The sequence below is a fragment of the Ricinus communis genome, chromosome 2 (assembly GCF_019578655.1).
Source record: "Ricinus communis isolate WT05 ecotype wild-type chromosome 2, ASM1957865v1, whole genome shotgun sequence".
Lineage (NCBI taxonomy): Eukaryota > Viridiplantae > Streptophyta > Magnoliopsida > Malpighiales > Euphorbiaceae > Ricinus > Ricinus communis.
Genome location: NC_063257.1, coordinates 3482249 through 3501659, shown reverse-complemented (window position 1 = coordinate 3501659; position 19411 = coordinate 3482249). Strand labels below are relative to the sequence as shown.

The following is a 19411-nucleotide window of genomic DNA, read 5'->3' as shown; positions in this document are numbered from 1 at the left end:
GGAGGTAAGAAAATGATGACTCTTTAAATATAGCAACGATCTCGAGTCAATTTTAAAATCAAAAATAAGATTGAGAATAGAACATGAATAAATTATTTTATAGAAAATTCTTATTTAGTTTTAGTATATACATTTAAAACTAATAGAAAAAAAATCTACATATGAGTGTTTTATATTTTGATTGTATTAATTAAAATTAATTAATATTTTACAATCATTTAAAAATTTAGTGCATAATACATCAAATCTAGACAAAAAATCTCTATTTTATATATATTTATTTCATAAAAATTGAACTTTATTTATAAATTAATTTTTTTTAATATTTGTTTTATTTTTATTATAGGCAATAAATATATAAAAATAACATACATTTAACTTATAAATTATTATTATTTTAGTCGTTTAATTATTTATAAACAGACGAGAATTTAGTACTTATTAATAGAGAAATTTGTTTCAATTTCAGAATTATATTTAAGGAGATTTACTTATTTCAGTTTCCTTTTCTATCCTATTTATTCACCAACGAACAACTATTTCTTTTCTTCTTTTTGAGAAAACGAACGAACACCTCTTAAATATTGTCTTTTTGCCTGCAAAATAATCTTTTATGGATGATTAATAAAATTGTGTGTCGTTTAGAATACCAAGAAAACGACCCTTAAGCAATCGTACCCACTGTCGTTTCATCAAGCACAAACAGAACACTGCAGGCGCGCGCTTCTCCGATCGAAAACGGCCAATTATGAATCCAGGTGCAGATATTTCGCAGCCGACACATCCACTGCTTCTGACATATCCCTAGTTTTGGTGATCCTAATCATCAAAGATTCTTCCCCGCCCAAACCCCACAAGTCGCTGTCCTCCTTTGCTTTCTTTCTCTTCTCTGCTTGGTTGCCGAGAAAAACCATTGAAAGAAGAAGTGTTTCGATCTTTGGACATTTCGGCTCTTGAAATTGAATGATTCTCATTGTACTGAGGTTTATAAAATTTAGTTGAGCTCAATTAGCTTACACTAATATGTATTCTTAATTAAATATTGCAGTTGTTAATGAATAAAAACTAAATTTTAGTGATTCTCTAGCTTACTTATGTTCCTCTTCTTCGTATTCGCTGTATATATGACCTTAAGGTGTATTTTGAGTTGAATTACTTCAGTTCAATGTTGCATTAATTGGTTTTCCCAATATAACTGTAAAATATGATTGAATGAATTGGTTTTCCAAATGTAATTGTAAATATGACGCTTTCGTTAAGTCTTGCAAATAAAATACTTTTAGCTCGTAATTGGTACTCTCTATGATCTTGATTGCCAGAATTGAGAGTGAGAAATCACAAGTAATAAAACCTTTATACTCATACACTGGATTATAGCTCAAGCGGAAAACACTTGATCATATTTATTTGTGGCAGCGTGAAAGATGCCTGCACAGAAATGCAACAGAAGTAGGGCAATGAACACAGCATAGAATGGATATGGCTTCCTGTTGGATGAGATGGCGTAAAGATTTGCACCAATGGAAGCTTATTATTGAAATGTTCAATCCAAAGAGATAAGGAAAATAAGGGGAGTGTGATAATTGTGGGCGGTGAGTGCCGTGCTGTTGTCCTTTTTCAAAGGAATGGGATGCTCTTTTGCCTTACTACGTGTAGCTGTCATTAAATTGACCCGCCCCCCACCATGGGGCACCATAACCCTATCTTGTGTTTTTCAACCTGGACCAATATCTTCTGCGTTTCTAATGCAGATGTTGATATCACCTTTCATTGCCCACCCTCCCATTTTACTTTGCAAGTTTACTTTAATTGGAGGATTACAATTGTGCAGTTTGCGGTAAAATTGCTAGTTTATATGGTGCCTCCTTTATTTTTCTAAAGTGAAAATCTAAAGTTTATTGTGTTGAGTTGGTGAGATTATCTTTTGGGTAATAAATGTGAATTGACTGGCGATATTTTGTGGGTCTATAGTATGACACACCTTAGATGCTGATTTCATTTATTATGGCTATGGATGCCCAGCTTTATAAAATAATTAAATTTTTAAGGTAATTAGGTTTACTTAAGTGCAGAGAAATGAACAAGTGTTCCTTTTTAAAATTTTATATGCTTGAGAAAGTTAGCTTATACCGGAATTAGGTATCTAAATCTTTATGCAAGTAATCGAGAGCAACCGTATAGGTAAAAAATTGGAATTTGGAAGTCTAGCCAATGAACCAGTACCCATGAAAAGGGGTGGGGGCATTGCTTTCCCAATCAGTTTTCTGATTATGGAAACCACCTTCTTCAGGTGGCCAAAATAAGGCTTGATTCTTTTGTGGAAATCTGAATCGGTGTTTGACTAATTGATACATTTGTAGGTCTATCAATCTAACCGTAGATTGCTTTCCTTTAGTTGTAATGATGCTTCTTTCCCCATGGAAAAGCATTTTCTGCAAAGGTGCTAAAAGTAGGTGCTCTCAGATTGGGAAGCTGAGTTGGAGCATGGAATGTAGCTTGGTCAAGTTGTCGCACTGACCGCTAGTTTGTTCATCAAAATATCCCTTAAGAGTATGTTTCCTAGTAGCTAGCTCTCATGATTTCTGAGAAATGATCCAACTTCTGTTCCCTTGATCAGCTTTAGCAAATATTCATTTCTCACGCCTGGGCATAAGTAGTGGAAGTAGGTACCAAGAAAGTTGTGTTTCTATTGAACTCCTTCGCCTTAGTTAATGAAATTGTGCAATTGGTTAATTGTAGGCCGTTGAAGCTTGTTAACATAAACTTCCAAACCCACTGTAACTTGATTGATATTCTGTCATGGTCTTTGAGGAAGGTAGTTTTATCTAAAAGTATATATATATTATAGCCTCTTTCTGCTTAATCTAGTCCCATGCATTATGTCGAGAAAAATTATCATATAGGGTCTGTCATGGTGGGGTATGTGCCATTTTGTCAAGGAAATGTTATTTTCATGGTCATGTCTTTTAGCTACCTATGCTGAGTGTCCCTAAATTTTGTATTTAGTTTGCATAATCATGGAAGATCTGAGATACCAACTGTTTAGTTTAGCCAATACTAATGTGTATTTAAGATAGGGACAAGTGTTAGAGTTTGTTATACACATATAGGGCGGGCCATGTTCAAGGCAAAGTTTGGTAGATACACAGTGATGGAATCAATACACCTTTCAGGACCACTGCTAGTATAAGACAGACAATTACAGGGACATCTTCTGCTAATGGCAATTACATTATGCGTTTTCGACGTTCAGAATTGATGGCACTTCTGTAGAGTTAGCTTACAAGAAGTTGTTAAAAGGTTTGTTTTGTTAAATCTGCATTTCTTTTTCTTCATACAAGCAATTAGAGAGCAAACGAAAAAAAAAGTTTCAGAATGAGAAAAAGAAAAAGAGTTAAATGTGTTTAGGGCGGTAGAAGTCAGAATAGTCCCATCGTACTCACAAAGGAAACAAACAAAAGAGAGAAGGTTCCATCTACAACTAGGAGAAGTTGTCTGCCCAAGAAGGGACATGCGCACTCGCCCTTCGTCTAATGCGTATTAAATGTGGAAATGAACCCATTTTAAACCCCTAACTGCACAGGTCCCTCCCCTTTTTAAGTTTTAAGTGCTCCGCAATAAAAATGGGTTAGCTAGAGCGCGTTCAGATTTGTCATCTGTCGCTTGGTTTTTGGGTTATGGCAATTCTTTTCTCATTTAATAAATGTGTCTCTAAACTAGGACTCTTTGTCTAAGTGTTAGCTTGCTCATTGTTCCCTTTCTCTCTCTGCGTCTCTCTCTCTCTCTCTCTCTCTCTCTTTCTGTGCGTGTGTGAGTATGGAAGGTGGATTTCCCATGCTTAACTGTCTATTACAGCACACACTAAGAAGCCTTTGTACGTGCTCAGATTCTTCTAAATTTTCTAAATGGGTTTATGCAGTCTTTTGGAGAATACTGCCTAGGAATTATCCTCCTCCAAAGTAAGAATTGTGATTCCCAGAGTCATTTTTGTTCACTACTAAAAGAAGCCCAATAAGCCTGGTTTCGTTATCAGAATGAGTGTTAAGGAATAGCTCTTTTAGTCCAAATTCTCGTGTGCCTGACGGCTATAGGCCACATTGCTTTTGTTGCAGGTGGGATTACGGAGGCACTGCCCTTGATCGTTCCAAAGGAAACAAAAGAAACTGGTAACCTTTTTTAATACTGAAAAACTAAGTCTTTTCTACTACAACTTTTGGCATCTTGGTTAACCTTTCTTTCCCTTTCAGGATTCTTGTTTGGGAGGATGGATTTTGCGATTTATTTGAGTGTGAGAAAGCAGGAAGTGGGTACATGAAAGGGAGGTTTGGATCATATGTTTTCTTCAAAATGTCTCATGAGGTCTATAACTATGGCGAAGGGTGAGAATTTTGCGGTCCTTTAAATCACACAATTTCATTGGTAAATTATTGAAGGATATTATGTGGCAACTATTGCAGGTTAGTAGGGAAAGTTGCAGCAGATAACAGTCATAAATGGGTGTTGAAAAAAACCTCAAGTGAGAACGATCCTGACTTCATCTCCTCGTGGAATATGTCTATTGAGCCTGTAAGAGGATCAAATGCAAAATGTTACTCTTTAACAGAACCAATGCAAGTGTAAAGTGTACCCTTCCCTTCTAACTTGGTTTTCAAATAAATTTTTCCTGATTACAGCAACCTAGAGCGTGGGAGTTCCAATTTAATTCAGGCATTCAGGTTTGTTCTTTTCACTAGCTCATTCAAGAAAACCAAGATCAAGAAAAGAAGTAGAATAACAAACATCTTAACCATTTAAAGTTTATTTCAACTTTTATTGATTCACAGACAATTGCTATCATTTCAGTCAGAGAAGGCATCATTCAGTTGGGTTCATTTGACAAGGTCTCTTTCTTCATTCTTTGTCCCTCCCTCTCTGTGCTGTTCAGTGCGCACTAATTCAGATTATGATTCTCTTTGGATATTCCAGATAGCGGAAGATCTCAATCTGGTGATTAATGTACAAAGGAAATTCAGCTATCTCCAGAGCATACCAGGAGTCTTTGCCATACAAAGGCCGTACCTACCAATCCAGCATCCATACATTCTTAAACCCAATACCAGGATGGTAGAGAGCCAAGAAACAACATTCTCAATTGATGATAACAAGCACCAAATAATTAGAGAAAAGAGATTGTTTGATGAAAGATTCGACGACAATCCTATCAAGTCCATCAGCTTGGGTTGGAACAACCCACAAAATGGAATTGCAGGAGCACCCATTTGGTCAATTCCAACTCTTTTGCCAACCATGTCTTGCAGTCTGGGAGCTTTGCTATCCAAGCTACCTTCTGTCGTTCCATCATCCTGTGGTAGCATTGAAGCCTTTGACACAGCTCTAGTTAACTGCAACAACAGTAACCGTAGAAGCCAGAGTTCCAAAGTTGATACTTGTGGTTTAGCAAGAGAAGTTCCACCTTCTAATAGAAACCTGGAGTCTTGTTCATGTCAATTAGATGCTGCTCATGAAGAAAAAAGTTCCATAAACCCTAGTCAAGAGTAGAAAATGGAGTAGCTGGCTTTGGACTCCTGAGGCAGGGATAAAGTACAATAAACCTCAATTAATTAGGAGTACCAAACTGTATTTATCATTGGCTTTTGCTTTGTTGGATGATATTTCCTGATCTTAGGTCATCTACGTACGCCTTTGTTCATAAACTATCATGTAATAAAAACTATAAGATTGTTGTTTAACGAATCAAATTAGTATCATGTCCCCCTCAATTAAAGAAAAAAACCCACAACAAATAAGTTGGAGAAAATAAAATATATTTAAGAAAAAAAATCATAGTTTTGATGCGTCCAAAGTTAGTTTCATCTTTCGAAAATAAATGAATTAAATTGACTACTGTTTTCTGCATGCAGCATGCTTTTCTGATAGGAATCAGAATCCAAGAGTTACTGTAATTAGTTTTACCAATCCAACTATTAGATTATAGAAAGGAGAGCAAAGATATAGCAAATAATAATAAAATTGTTAGACGAAATATGAAGTAGTTGTAGGAAGAAGTTGTAATAAAGAAAATAATGAGAATAAATAGCAAGTAGGAGTGTAAAGAAGTAGAATCAAGTAGTGGTTCATCTGAAACTAGATAGGAAATAATTACAAGCGCTAAGATTAATCAATTTAGATAAATTTGAATTCACTTCTTTTAAAATATTACTATAATATATAATATAATGTACCATTATCTAATTATTTGTAATAATAATATGATATATATGTTTTTCGTTAATGATTTCTTATTAAGGTTTTGACGGCAATATGCATAGTTAAAGTCAATCAGGTATATCAATTAAGACAAGCTCGATTAATCATTAATTTAGATATTATAATTAAAAATGCAAAGTATTGGCATGAATGATTGATGGGATGCCTTTGAATTACAGGGATTAATGATGTCTGGAGCATCCCCTGATAGAAGGGGAAGGGGAGAAATGTTGAACATCCGTGGTGTATCCCTATCCTTTTGGGGTTAGTGGTGGTGAAGCATATGCCAAAATGGTCCCTGAAATCAAAATGATGACAAAAAATGACGACAGATAATTGAGGTTTTGGATCAAGTTGAAGATGGTTTCGTGCGACATTTAGTACCCAACCCCGACACTGATACGGATGGTCCCCAATCCTAAACCCCAACCCTTTTCTTTTTTTCTCATTAACTTCTTCTTCCCTTTTCTTGTGTCCAAACCCAAACAGGATTAGCTGTTATGATATTATCTTTGTTAATTACACATTCATTTGGTCGCCGTCGTTGTTAGATGCTTACGTTTATCCTCCTTCCACCTGCTATAATCAATTATTGGTTTCTTTTTCTAAAGATTGTCCTAACATGTACTTGTTAAAGTAGATCAATAACTTATAACTACTTAATAGATCCATTTATACATAATTAATTTCTAACTCTCTTTACATCTAACACAAAAATAAATAAAGAAATAAAGAAATCAAAATTGACATACTTTTTGTATAAAAAAGTAAACTAGAATTCGACACACTTTGACTCATATTTGCAAGCCATTTTAAATTCATAATCATATTCTATGGATTTTAATTAATTATCATATTCGATAAACTTTCTATGATCATTTTACTAAAATCTCTCCGGAAATCTAATTATATATTGATTTTGCAAACAAAGAAAAAGATTTTCTAAACAAGAAAAATAATGATCTTATGAAAATATAGTGGATTTTATGTAAAAAGAAAATCTTTTTAAAAAATTAGTTGAGTTAAAAGAAAACGAATACGATATTTCATAACTATAAAAAGATTGCTTTCCTATTGATGCATTTTCTTTCAATTTGGAAATTCCTGGCGAGTTAAGTAACTCGTCTTACATGAGTAGAAAAGAGTCACACCCACTTTTTCCACTTCCTATAGAACAGTAAGTTGTGCGCCCTAATATTTAGAGTTTAATCCCACCATTTCAATGTTTGTAAGCAAGCTCTATAAATATTGGAAGCTTACACCAAGCTCAAGTAATGCAATTACTAAACACTTATTCTAAATCTAAATGTTTACTGATTTAAGTATTTAAATGGTTTTCAAATACAGAGCTTGATTTATAATTCTCTTTATCTTGCAGATCAACTGTGTTGACTAAATTCTTCAAGAAGAATAAATTATTTATATTTTGTATTAATAGAAATAAAGTCTTAGTTATGAAAAAGTTATAATATTACGAAGTCATGGTTAATTTTATGGTAAAAAGAGGGAGAGAATTTAAGCTTGAATTCTTAGGTCCTGAGGTACACTTCCATAACACTTCGCATGAGAAAGATACTTTGTTTTACTACCAAACAAGGCATGCGGATCTAGTAAGAAGAAGAACCCAACAAAAAGTACTTTGCAAAAGATCCTAACCTAATTACAAATATCTAGTTTGTGATGTAGTTGAGATCGTGAATGGTCAAACAAAGATGCATGTTGAAGCAATAGGAAAAGAAGCTGAGGTCTGAGAGGCTGCACAAGCTAGGTTGCTTGTGCAGACCTATCATCACAGGCCTTAGGTAAAAAGGAGCAACATTTCCTGCTGTACAGGAAATGTCACTTCAACCCATACCCTTAGCAGAAAGAACTGTTAAGCAACCGTTACAATATTTTTCTCATTACAACAAATCATGTATATATATCAACATCTTCCTGTAAAGAACTCAGAATTTTTATTTTCAATATACAACACTTTTCATTGTTCTTTTCATAATGCACGTTTCATCCAATACCTGAAAAACCAAAAAGCATCAACGCTTTGCTTTCGTCTTAAATTTTAACTGAATTAAAGTCTTCTTCAGAGTGGTGTAACACAATTTATAAAACACTCTCGGGTACATACATTTGATATTTGTTTGAACTAATGAATATCGAAATTAAACTTAGGGGAGACGAAGAGAAATAGAAAAAAGAAGATGAATAAGATTCGGAATATATAAATATTATTAAAGTTCTGCAAGATGCAAGTAACATTGATCGGTGTTCAGGAACCAAATCATGGTGGAATATTTTCTAAATCATAACATGTACAAGTGGACTGTGCAAGCCGACCAACATAAATCGGTTCCTCAAACGCAACATGGTAACTGGGAAGACGCTATCTGCATCATCAGCGCCCGACTAATAATCGTTAGTAAACCATCCATATATCTTAACATGATGGTATAAGGATATGCAGCTTCGTAAAAAACCAAGGAGAGCATCAAGAAGTGGCATGATTAGTTCTATCATCCACTACCGCAGAGACCTGCCTTTTTGCTTAAGCACTGCTCTTCTTGCCTTCAAGCTCATATGCCCAATGTGGCTTAGCGGTATACGCCTCATAGCCCTCACTCCAAACGGGTTGTCCTTGCTCTATTGCAGGAATTCCCAAATCAGTAATAAGAAGAATCAGTACATAGAAAGACACTTGTACATCCGGTAACTTTAAAACTACATATACCACACAATACTTTCACTTGAAAACAAGAAAAGTAAATATATAACTTGCCAAATACGAAGATTTATAGGACAGAAAAGTTAGGTGCCCTTACTATTAAGCAGGTTCCTTCGACAGTGTTAACGGGATAGTCATGCGGACAACAACTAGTATGGTCATCACAGCAAGTAGCATCCTCAAGAGGGCAGCATCCCCATGCGAAACAGTATTTTATCAAATTCATAGACGCAACAGGGCAGCTGTTGTAATTATCACAAAAAGTTGGAGGCTTTACTGGAGATGGAGGAGAAGGGCCAGGGTTGGGAGGATTTTGGCCTTTCTTGATAGGGTAATAGGCCATCATTGCAATTCCGCATTTCCCTGATACACTGACAGTATTTCTCTCCATCCTGATATAACCAGCTTTTACCCATGGATCTAAATTCCTAGTTAGAGTGGCATTAGATGATGAGTCATCTATCTAATTTTAAATTTATCGTGTTAACTATTTTATTTAATGTTTATATTATTCGTTAAATATATAAACAACAATTAATTATAAATAATTTTACTAAATATATTATTAATCAATTATTATCTAAAAATAATAATTATAGCTATTAATAATAAATTAGTCAAATGAGTCTGAAGTTGTAACGAAAATGATGTACTGAGTCAATGGCCAGAATAGAAAAGAATGTATTTATTAATTTAATTTAAGAGGATGTTGAATTTTATTTGTTTTCTTTTTTTTTTTATTCTTTTCATTTGAGGGAGGATTTTAATAATTGATATAGACTAAAGAGAGCATGTAATTTTCATAATTTAAAGACGTTTATTTTTATTTATGGGAAATGATTAGTAAATTTCTATAATGGATTGGCAAATTGAAATGAGGATGAGCTTAAAACATAAAAATATAAGGCAGGATCTGATTTAATTGGGACAGAGAGGCTAACGACCAGTCCCCCCATGAAAGAGAGAATCACTGACACGGAGGACGTTTTTCCCATTAGGCATTTTCATTCTATTTTTTTCTTTAAAAAGAAAATTAGCAATTTCCTTTTCATCCAAACCACGATTGAAATGACAATAAAGACACAATTTTACAATCCACCAACTTTTTATTTTATATAATATTTAATTTCCTGATAAAAATGACTTATTTTTAACCAGGTTGTATCTTTTAAAAAGAAAATTAAACGGAAAATACTATTTGCTAAAACATTAAACTATTATTTCCAAGAAAATAGAAATAAAAATATAAGTAATAAAACAACCCTTAGATGGTATTTATAAATATTCACACAAAACTAGACTCTTATTTTTACACAAATTTATCTTCCATAAAAGTATATTTCTCAAATTATCATAAAAATTAAAGGTATTTAATACAAAAAATTTATTATTTTAGAAAGTAAAATTTTTGATTTAGTTTGAATGTCATAAAATATTTGCTCTTCATTAATTTTAAAATGCGACAAATATAATCTATAAATTATCAATTAGATAATAATTACATATGATTGCCCTTTCACTTATATAAACATAAAAAAGGTAAAAAAAGTGAATTGAATCACATATTTAATAATAATTCTAATTACGCAGAAAAGATAAATGTCATCGATGTTTTGCAAATTCAGAATATCATAGGAATTGTGACAAACCAAATCATGAAAGCCATATTTGCTAAATGATACATTTACAAATGGATAGTGCAAGGGAATCTGTTTTTAAAATGCAACATCATAAATTAGGAAGAAGCTATTTACACCTTCAGCATCTGGCTAATAAGCTTTAGTGCACCATCCATCTCAATGCTGGTATGAAGACATGCAGCTTCGTAGAAACCAAGAAGGACAGCATTAGCAACTGGTGTGATACTTCTATCCCTTCTTCATTCTACCATCTACTGCCTCAAAGACCTAACTTTTGCCTAAGCACTATTCTTTCGGCCTTCAAGCCCATAAGCCCAATGTGGCTTGGCAGGAGTACGCCTCATTGCCTTCACTCCGAATGGGTTGTCCTTTCCCTGTTGCAATGTAAGGAACACTCCACACATAAGGACTCTATAGTAGAGAAACTGCAAGTAATACAGGAAAAGCAAATACACAAGTTGCCAAATACTAAGAAGTTAAGTGCCCTTACTATTAAGCAGGTTCCTTCGTTAATGTTGCAAACGGGATAGTCATGCGGGCAGCAACTATAGTGATCATCACAGCAGGTAGCACCCTCAAGTGGGCAGCATCCCCATTCAAAGCAATATTTAGCATACTCGAAGATGCAGCAACAAGTTGTGCTCTCTGGGCAGCTAAAGTAACTATCACAGACAGATGGAGGCTTTATTGGAGATGGAGGAGAAGGACCAGGGTTTGGGGGATTTTGGCCTTTCTTGATAGGGTAAGAGGGCTCAATTGCAATTCCACATTTTCCTGTTGCAGTGGCAATATTTCTCTCCATCCTGATATAACCACTTTCTCCCCAGCTTTTACCCCATGAGTTCCTGACTATCCAATAATCTTTTCCGTTTTCAGTGCCATAACCCACAGCAGCAACACCATGGTCCAGTGCCGTCCCACATCTTCCGGTAAAAATACCCTGAAAGATCAAGAGCAGAGGAAAAGGAAAAAAATAAGCATACATATGAAATGAATCTAGCAACTCGGGGATTAATTGCAGTTCGATCAAAAGAATATTTGAATGCTCAATTAATCAAAGAAGAACTTGACCTTAACGAAGTTCAGTTATTTAGATGTTCGTAATATCTATAAACCCAATTCTGAATCATTTATGGATGTTAAAACGACAGAGAGGCAATGGGATGAAAATCCTTACGGATTGGTAAAACTGGAATTCCCGGCCACCAGCTTCAATTGCAACACTCACTGGCTGATTTGCAACTGCCTTTTGCAATGCCTTCTCATCGTTAACAGGAACATCTTCGTAATTATCAATTGTAACAACTTTGGCATTTTTCTACAAAACCCAAAAGATCAAAAGAGTTAGAAAGCACATCTCTTGTACAAAGAATACGATTCTAACTTTTTTTTGCGTGCAAGTATGTTTTTCACTTGTAGAGAAAAGATCACCAACCCTGTAAGTGTCACATGTGCCATCACGAGCGAGGTAAGGATAATCTTCTTCAGAATCAATGCCACCATTGTTGATGATGAACTGAAAGGCATAGTCCATGAGACCACCGTTGCATCCTTCATTATAAGATCTATCGCAATCCACCAACTCTTGTTCAGATAAAGAGATGAGGTCACCAGTAACAATCTTGTTGATCCCTTCCACAGCAGCAATTGTTGAGAATGCCCAGCAACTCCCTTCATATCAAATCAATAATCAGTAACTGGTCTCAGTGTACACAGACATCTTTACACACAAAGATTCGAGTACCCAAAGAGTTTCCAGATGATCTAGCAACTGATTTCTCGCTATAAAATTAATCACTAACTGAGGTTTTAAATTGGCGCACAGAAGAGTATTTCTTTTTCTTTTTTCCTTTATTATTTCAAGGCTGCATATCTTTTTGGTGAGTTATGAAAGATCCAAACTTGTTGGGCATGAGTGCGAAGGTGCCGGGTCCAAATAGCTAATGTCGCTAGTGGGGTGGGGTCCACCCACCGAAATTTTAGATTCCTCATGACCCCTCAACCGAAAGGAAACCAATTCATAAAGATCATGCAATCATTTCACTTGTAGCTACTAAATTCAATAATAAACTATTAATTCTTTAATCAGAATACTTCATAAAAGAAATTTTCTTGAATTGCATAATTTACAAAGTTACTTGATTTTTCTTTAAGAGCTACACGATAAGCCTTTTCTTTTTCTTTTAATTGTAACGAGGGCAGCCATGGATTTATAAAAAAACTATAGTTAACCTCTGACGATATTTTTATATAATTGTCTTCCCGAAAAAGAATTAATATTTTTAATTATTTTCAGAAATCCCTAATACAAATACTAGTTATCCAAAACTAATACAGCATCGGATGTCAAAAAGGATAAAACAAAATTAATTCAGCTGATGTGAATTAATATTCTTCAGCAATTTCTTTGTTTGGCTTGTCCAAATAAAGTTATTTGTAAAATATAGATAATCAAACAAAACAATTAAATGAATTAAAAAAATTTAAATTTAAATAAAAACGTATTTTATTTGTAAGGAAAACTCACCACAGCTTCCTTGATCTTTGACTTCAGCAACAGCACCTTCCTTCCTCCAATCAACGGAATCCGGCAACGAATCTCCGACACGTGGCAAGTAACGATTAGAGGATCTAGACAACCGATTCCTTTTAGCACCACTTCGTGCTCCCAAGTACATAGACCGGTACTCCTCGTTGGTCAGATCAGCAAACCGGTTCAACCCAACCTTGTAACTCCGATTCTCAGAGTTATGTTCGTCAATAAACCTTAAATTATCTTTAAAAACCTGAAACCTCCTCTCCTTCTCTCCCAAAGCGTTGTTGTTGCTATGGGCCTTTCCGTTCTTCACCAACCACTCCTCGTATATAGCCATAACCTCATCATCCGTTCTCCAGCTTGATTTAGTTAGATGGGTTTGATCATAGGACACGATTGACATGTCCAAAGCTGAAGATAAGGTGAAGGTGAAAAACAAGAACACGAACATGGCTGACGATGAACTAAACAGGCCCATCTTTTGTTTTTGCTTTTTGGGAGAAGTGGATTTGCTAATGGATTGATATGTTGGAATGAAGAAGCTGTAGCGGGGTTTATAAAGGCGAGAAAGGAGAGGGTGTATTTATTGACATAATCTATAGTAAGCCATTGGGGATTTGGTAAAATAAATTTGAGGATTTTTATTTTATTTTTGGGAAATGAAAGTTTAGAAATTTTCTTTAAAGTATAAATGACGGATGAAACCAAACAGAGACTAGGGAGCCAACGTGGACGTCCTTTGATTGGCTGAGATGGGAGGCCACAACCAGTCCCAGGGAACTAGGAGCGGTGGTCAAGCAACTGATGTTCACGCGCTTATTTTGTGAGGCAGATGTGGGTACAATACTTTATCTCCCAAAAGAAATAGCCCACTTTTAATTTGTACAAGACTTGCAAAATAAATTTGTTATTATTGTTCTTTTTAAACCTCTATTAAATAGTTTTATAGAGCTGCAAATTTTAATAAAAATAATAATTTGAAATTTTTTAATTTTCTTTAATTAACCAATAAAAATATAATTGATATAATATTTTTTTTAAAATAGCGTCATTACATTATTCTATCAGTATGTGTTAAAATTATATTATAATATATATATATGGATGGATGAACAGTTAATCAAACCATTATTTTAAAGCATATAGAATAAAATCTAAAATTTTTTAAAAATATCAATTCGGTAAATTTATTTTATTGTTTGATTACTTCGTCACTCTTAATACATATGTTAACTAATATAGAACATATTTAACTATTATTTCTAAAATTAATAATAATAAAAAAAGTGTACTATAATTTATAAGAAGCTAAAAAGAAGTATCTTCTTGAAAGGGAAAAAATAATGCTGCTCTAAAATAGGGCTCTGATATTTTAATAAGACGGGTCGGATTGGATTAAAGCTCAACGGGACTGAGAGATGTTGCACCAATGAATAACCAGGAGCAATGGTATGCGGTTAAAAAAAGTGAGGGAAACAGGATGGCCACGTCACCTGGACTGGACATTTGGAGGTAGGTTGAGTAAGCAAGTGGGAGTCCGAGAGTGGGACTGCCCCTCTTTTTCAATTTCAGTAGGACCCGCCAGAGTATTTTCCTCTTTCGACTTAGCATCAATAATTTCGCCCCTCTTTCGCTTTCTCAGTTTTGTTCATGCGCGGTTATCATTGTAAATTTACTCACTAATTAACTTGTAGAATTAAAACCCTTCTGAAAAGCTTTTTTTCTTTCTCATAAACAACTTTTAATAGTGAATTTTATCAATAGCAAGAGATTGTTAGTACTGAGGAAGCCCAAGTAGTCTAAACGGTACAAAAAGTGTAAGGTAATACTGATAGGTCTGTCACAGAACGGCGAGTCATATGACTAGCTTGCATTGGATATAAACTATATATATATATATCTAACAAAGAAGAAAGAGGGGATATAGTAAACAGATTTAAGAAACAAACATTATCATATGGCGTGAATTATTGTGCCTTGCTATTGCCTGACAGGAACAGCATTAATCTATTTCTTTATTTGTGGTTTGAATGGCCAAAAAGAATTAATCACTAGCACAACAAATGTTTGGTAGTATTTTTAAATTCTTACTCATCTCAAGGCCACAAGTCATTTTCAGGTCCATATATGCAACGGCCAAATACAACTATATATTATCAAAAAGATTTTACATAAAAGAAAAATAAAATGAAAAGAAAGCTTTGGAAGGAAAAAGCTTTTACATTTACTATTTTTATTTAAAAAAAAATCTATGTAGCAGAAGAATCCATAATGACGAGAATAAAAAGAAAGCTTTGAAATTGCAAACTTGATGGGCCATGCGGTGGGTTATTCTTTGAATCTTTAATAATATTAATTTATGAATGGACAAGAAAAATAAAAATAGATACCTTCTGATCATACGAAAAGTTGTACATGTCGCTGATTGAAAGATATTTCTTTTTGATAGCCTTTTGACATGACTATTTCAAATAAATATTTAATATTCTCCTCAATTTTCTTCTTTTGCTTTTAATAATTTTCCTTGCTTTTTGTTTTTTTGCTTAAACAAAGACTTAATAAGGTGTACTAGTTTTTTGAAAGCTTAATAAAATATTTCAATTGAAAAACTTATAAGGAAAAATGTTTAATAAATTAAAACACTACAGAGATTGTTTCAAGTTCAAATCTAAATCTGAAGCTTCAAATACATGAAATTAAACACAGATTTAAATATTTAATTTTATATTGAATAGAACAGGAGTATCGCATTTCACTTCGAGTGCTCAGGATTGGTTTCATTTGATATTTTATTGGGAAGTGGGTGGGAAATTATTAAAGAAAACAAAAGTATGTGGTGGAAATTTTTACAACATGCCTAAAGTAACGACAGTAATAGAAGGCGGTTCCTTTCACGACAATATGAAGAAAGATGTGGCTTAATTGACTTTTTTTTTTTTTTTTCTGTTTAATATCTTCTTAGTTTACAATTCTATTAGGCAACGGCAATCTCATTTTTCGTAAATGCAATTTGTAATTAAAGTACAAAATGCAGTTATGGTTCTATCTTCCATAATAAGTGCATGAGGTTGGTTCAAATGCTCATGCCTCCACAGGGAAAAACCAAATAGGTCATTAACATTTTTATTGATTCGTGGCTTTCCAACAATATTCATGTTGAAATTCAATCGGTAGAAAAGCAGAATAATTATACGTCCGAAGAATTAAATAAAAAACTTATAACTATAGAAAAATTATAATTAAAAAAATGTTGACTATTAATTAATTATTAGATAAAATAATAACAATTAAAAATAAGATACATTATATATAAATAAAATTTTAAAATAATAAAAATATTAATAAAATATTCTTTTATACAATGATATATATATATATATATATATATATATATATATATATATATATATATATATATATAACTTATTCTATTTACTACTAGTTTAAATCAAGGCCGAAATCTTTTACTATCTAACAATAATTTCATATAAAACATAACTATAAGAAATTTTCTTTGTATATATTCTTTGTTTATTTTGAATAATAATAAATTAATATCTACTTTTTTAATAGCTTATGCAACTTATCAATTAGTAGGTGCAACGTATCTAGAAATATATTTTACTCTAATATTTGAACTAAAGGAAACTGTTCTTGGAAATGAAAATGAAAGCCCAACTTTTATTATTTCAACCAAAAAAGAAAAGTGTTTATATATATCAGAATTGCAACTGACATATTATTATAGCAATATTCAGAGGCTAGCATTATTCCTTGTGTCTTATCTATTGAAATAATAACATAAGGTCATAGAAAGGAAAAGGCAATAGAGGCAAAGATTCAATCCAGATACAAGCGGTCCATGAGAAGCAAGTTGATTCATTCTATTTAAAAATTCTGCAGCAGCAACTGCAATAAAACTGAATCTTCGTTCTCCTAAAATTAGTAAAGTTTTATCCGTCTGCAGGCGCCTCTCTAAACCTTCATCACCCATGTGAAACCAGTCAATGAGCCGTGACAGAGAGGAAGCAATGGCCCTACAGCCCATAAAGGTGGGATGATCTGAGATCCCAAACCAGTTGTTTATTGTTTCGATGCGGACTGAATGTCACAGCCATCCAAAAGGGCCATGAATCTGTGTCATCCAATTCCACCATTATCCCATTACTATTGCCTTCCCCTAAACTCTCAGAAACACCCAACTGCTTTCAGATTTCAGATTCACTTGAAACTGAGTTCTGCTCTCTGATCTCTCCCATTGAAGTGGGTTACCTTTAACTTTCTGCAGATTCTTTATTGTTCTTTTGTAGAGCTTCCCGGCATCAGCTGGGAATGATGGTCCAACCCTATCCCCACTTGTTAATGTCTGATGTGGACTGGACCCACTTGTGGTCGACAGTTACGAGTCCTCATTTACCGTTGATTCAGTTTTTAACGGCTCCATCATAAATAGCATCGTAAAACTCGAAAAGGGCTTACGCTTAGGCCTTCAATTTCCATCAGCTGAAAACCAATATGCGTATGCATTGATGTCACAAATCTTCAGAGTCTGTAGTCATGGCTGGGCAAGTGTAGTTTCCACTTGACTGTTAGTGTAACTGCCACCCTCCAAGTTGCAAGAAGTAAAATGATAAAGACAATCACTTTAAATACATAAAGACAATCAAATAACTACTAATTTATTCGCCCTAGAATAATGTAAAATTTGTTATAATTTCTATCATTTTGATGCGATATCAAAATCTTTCTATTTTCGTGTAAAAGTATTTTCTCAAATAAATCCCATGTTAATTTTAGTAGTAAGCTCAAACTTAAACAATTGATCCAAAATGGAAAATCTTTTTGTTGATATGTACATCACATGGCTTTTTATTATTCTTTTGTTGGAGGTGATTGGGTTGCTGTTACGTGGTAGCCTTAATTTCGTATATTCTTGAACCTTATCTATCTTCTTCCAAAAACCTCATCTATCACCTGGGGAGATATAGCATTAGATGAGAACCAAGCCAAATTACACGTATTATTGATAGAGAAAATCCATTCCAATCAGAACCTTTCACCTTTGTCCGAATTGATCGACAGGAGATCCTCACCCCTCAAAAGCTGTTGAATGAATAATCTCAACTCAAAGCTTATATTACCCGCCCATACAATTAAAGAGGTGTAGGAGTCCCCCCTGCTAGCTGAGTACACCAAACCCTCTATTGAAGTGATATTCTAAATATATTGATAAAAATTTAGGCAAGTTATAAATTAAAATAAATTTTCAATTATAATAAATTATAAATTTTAAAATTTTAACTAAAAAAATATTTTTTTTTATATAGTAATATTTGTATATATAACTTTGATATCATTAAATATATAAAAATATCATGTGGTTTCAATATTTGACAAGTTTTAGTATATAATTATTTTTTAGAAAAAAAAAATGTGTTAATAAATTATGGCAAAAAAAGTACCTCACTTCTAAAAAGTCTCAATTTTCTAAGAATTCAGCTATCTTTACACCGATCGATATCATTATTATATTACTTGTGTTTGATAACGTGAATTTGAAGCTTAATAAATTTCTAAATCTAATATTTAACCGTTAAATCGTGATTTAAAAAGTCACTGATATGATAATATTGATTTATAGGTTAAATAATTACGTTTTAAGTTGTTAAACTCTAACCTATATTATCAAATAGAAAAATATAATAATGATGGCTAAATTTTTATCAGTTGAGACTTTTAATAGTGAAATAATTTTTTTTATCATAATTTATAACTTCATATCTTTTTTTTTTTTACTTTAAAAAGAAGTACATATTAAGAATTATCAAATAATGCGAGCACAAATACAAAAAATATATGTTATGTGCCTTACTATATTTTGGAAGGTTGGAGTTGCATGGCCAAGGAATAGCTTTTCTATTATTTGTTAAAAAGGCTATTTCCCCTCCATATGTAGTTGATTTTTCTTTTGAAACTAATGTAGTTTATTTTATTATGCCAAACAATAAAATGTTATATTAAAGGAGCCGTAATTCGACATCATAAAATAACAAAACTGATTATAAGCCTATGCGTGAATTTTATCAATAAAAAATAAATATGCACATGACAGTTGGTAGATATTATATTTATAAAGTATTTATTAATTTTAATTTAATTGTTTTTCCTGACATGCAATGCAACTTTACAGTATATTTGATAATGAAAAGAGAAATGGAAGGGAAGGTACTCTAAAGATAAGAAAAAACAATGAAAGGAAGAAGATAAAAA

The 19411-nt window shown here is 33.1% G+C and overlaps 3 protein-coding genes across 4 annotated transcripts; 1 reads left to right on the top strand and 2 right to left on the bottom strand.

Annotated features, from left to right (window-relative positions):
- The first annotated feature begins 3372 nt into the window (after window positions 1-3372).
- On the top strand, window positions 3373-5733 carry LOC8288563. 2 transcript variants are annotated; one of them, XM_015718459.2, is made up of 7 exons: window positions 3373-3959; window positions 4113-4166; window positions 4248-4379; window positions 4434-4566; window positions 4674-4715; window positions 4824-4880; window positions 4966-5733. In XM_015718459.2, the coding sequence occupies exons 1-7, from the start codon at window positions 3817-3819 to the stop codon at window positions 5536-5538; spliced, it is 1134 nt and encodes a 377-aa protein (XP_015573945.1). In that variant the 5' UTR covers window positions 3373-3816; the 3' UTR covers window positions 5539-5733. The 2 variants fall into 2 exon arrangements, with proteins under 2 accessions (XP_015573945.1, XP_002510168.1); XM_002510122.3 differs by having other exon boundaries at window positions 3385-3959; window positions 4458-4566.
- A 2597-nt stretch (window positions 5734-8330) lies between these two features.
- On the bottom strand, window positions 8331-10422 carry LOC8288564 (probable cysteine protease RD21B). Its single transcript, XM_025157900.2, is given in 3 exon segments — window positions 8331-8835; window positions 8838-8883; window positions 9063-10422. Coding segments are annotated over 3 exon segments (387 nt in total). The 5' UTR covers window positions 9357-10422; the 3' UTR covers window positions 8331-8788.
- A 139-nt stretch (window positions 10423-10561) lies between these two features.
- On the bottom strand, window positions 10562-13714 carry LOC8288565 (low-temperature-induced cysteine proteinase). Its single transcript, XM_002510124.4, has 5 exons — window positions 13133-13714; window positions 12041-12276; window positions 11783-11923; window positions 11096-11545; window positions 10562-10979 (listed from the first exon to the last, which is right to left on the bottom strand). The coding sequence occupies exons 1-5, from the start codon at window positions 13617-13619 to the stop codon at window positions 10884-10886; spliced, it is 1410 nt and encodes a 469-aa protein (XP_002510170.1). The 5' UTR covers window positions 13620-13714; the 3' UTR covers window positions 10562-10883.
- Window positions 13715-19411: the final 5697 nt, after the last annotated feature.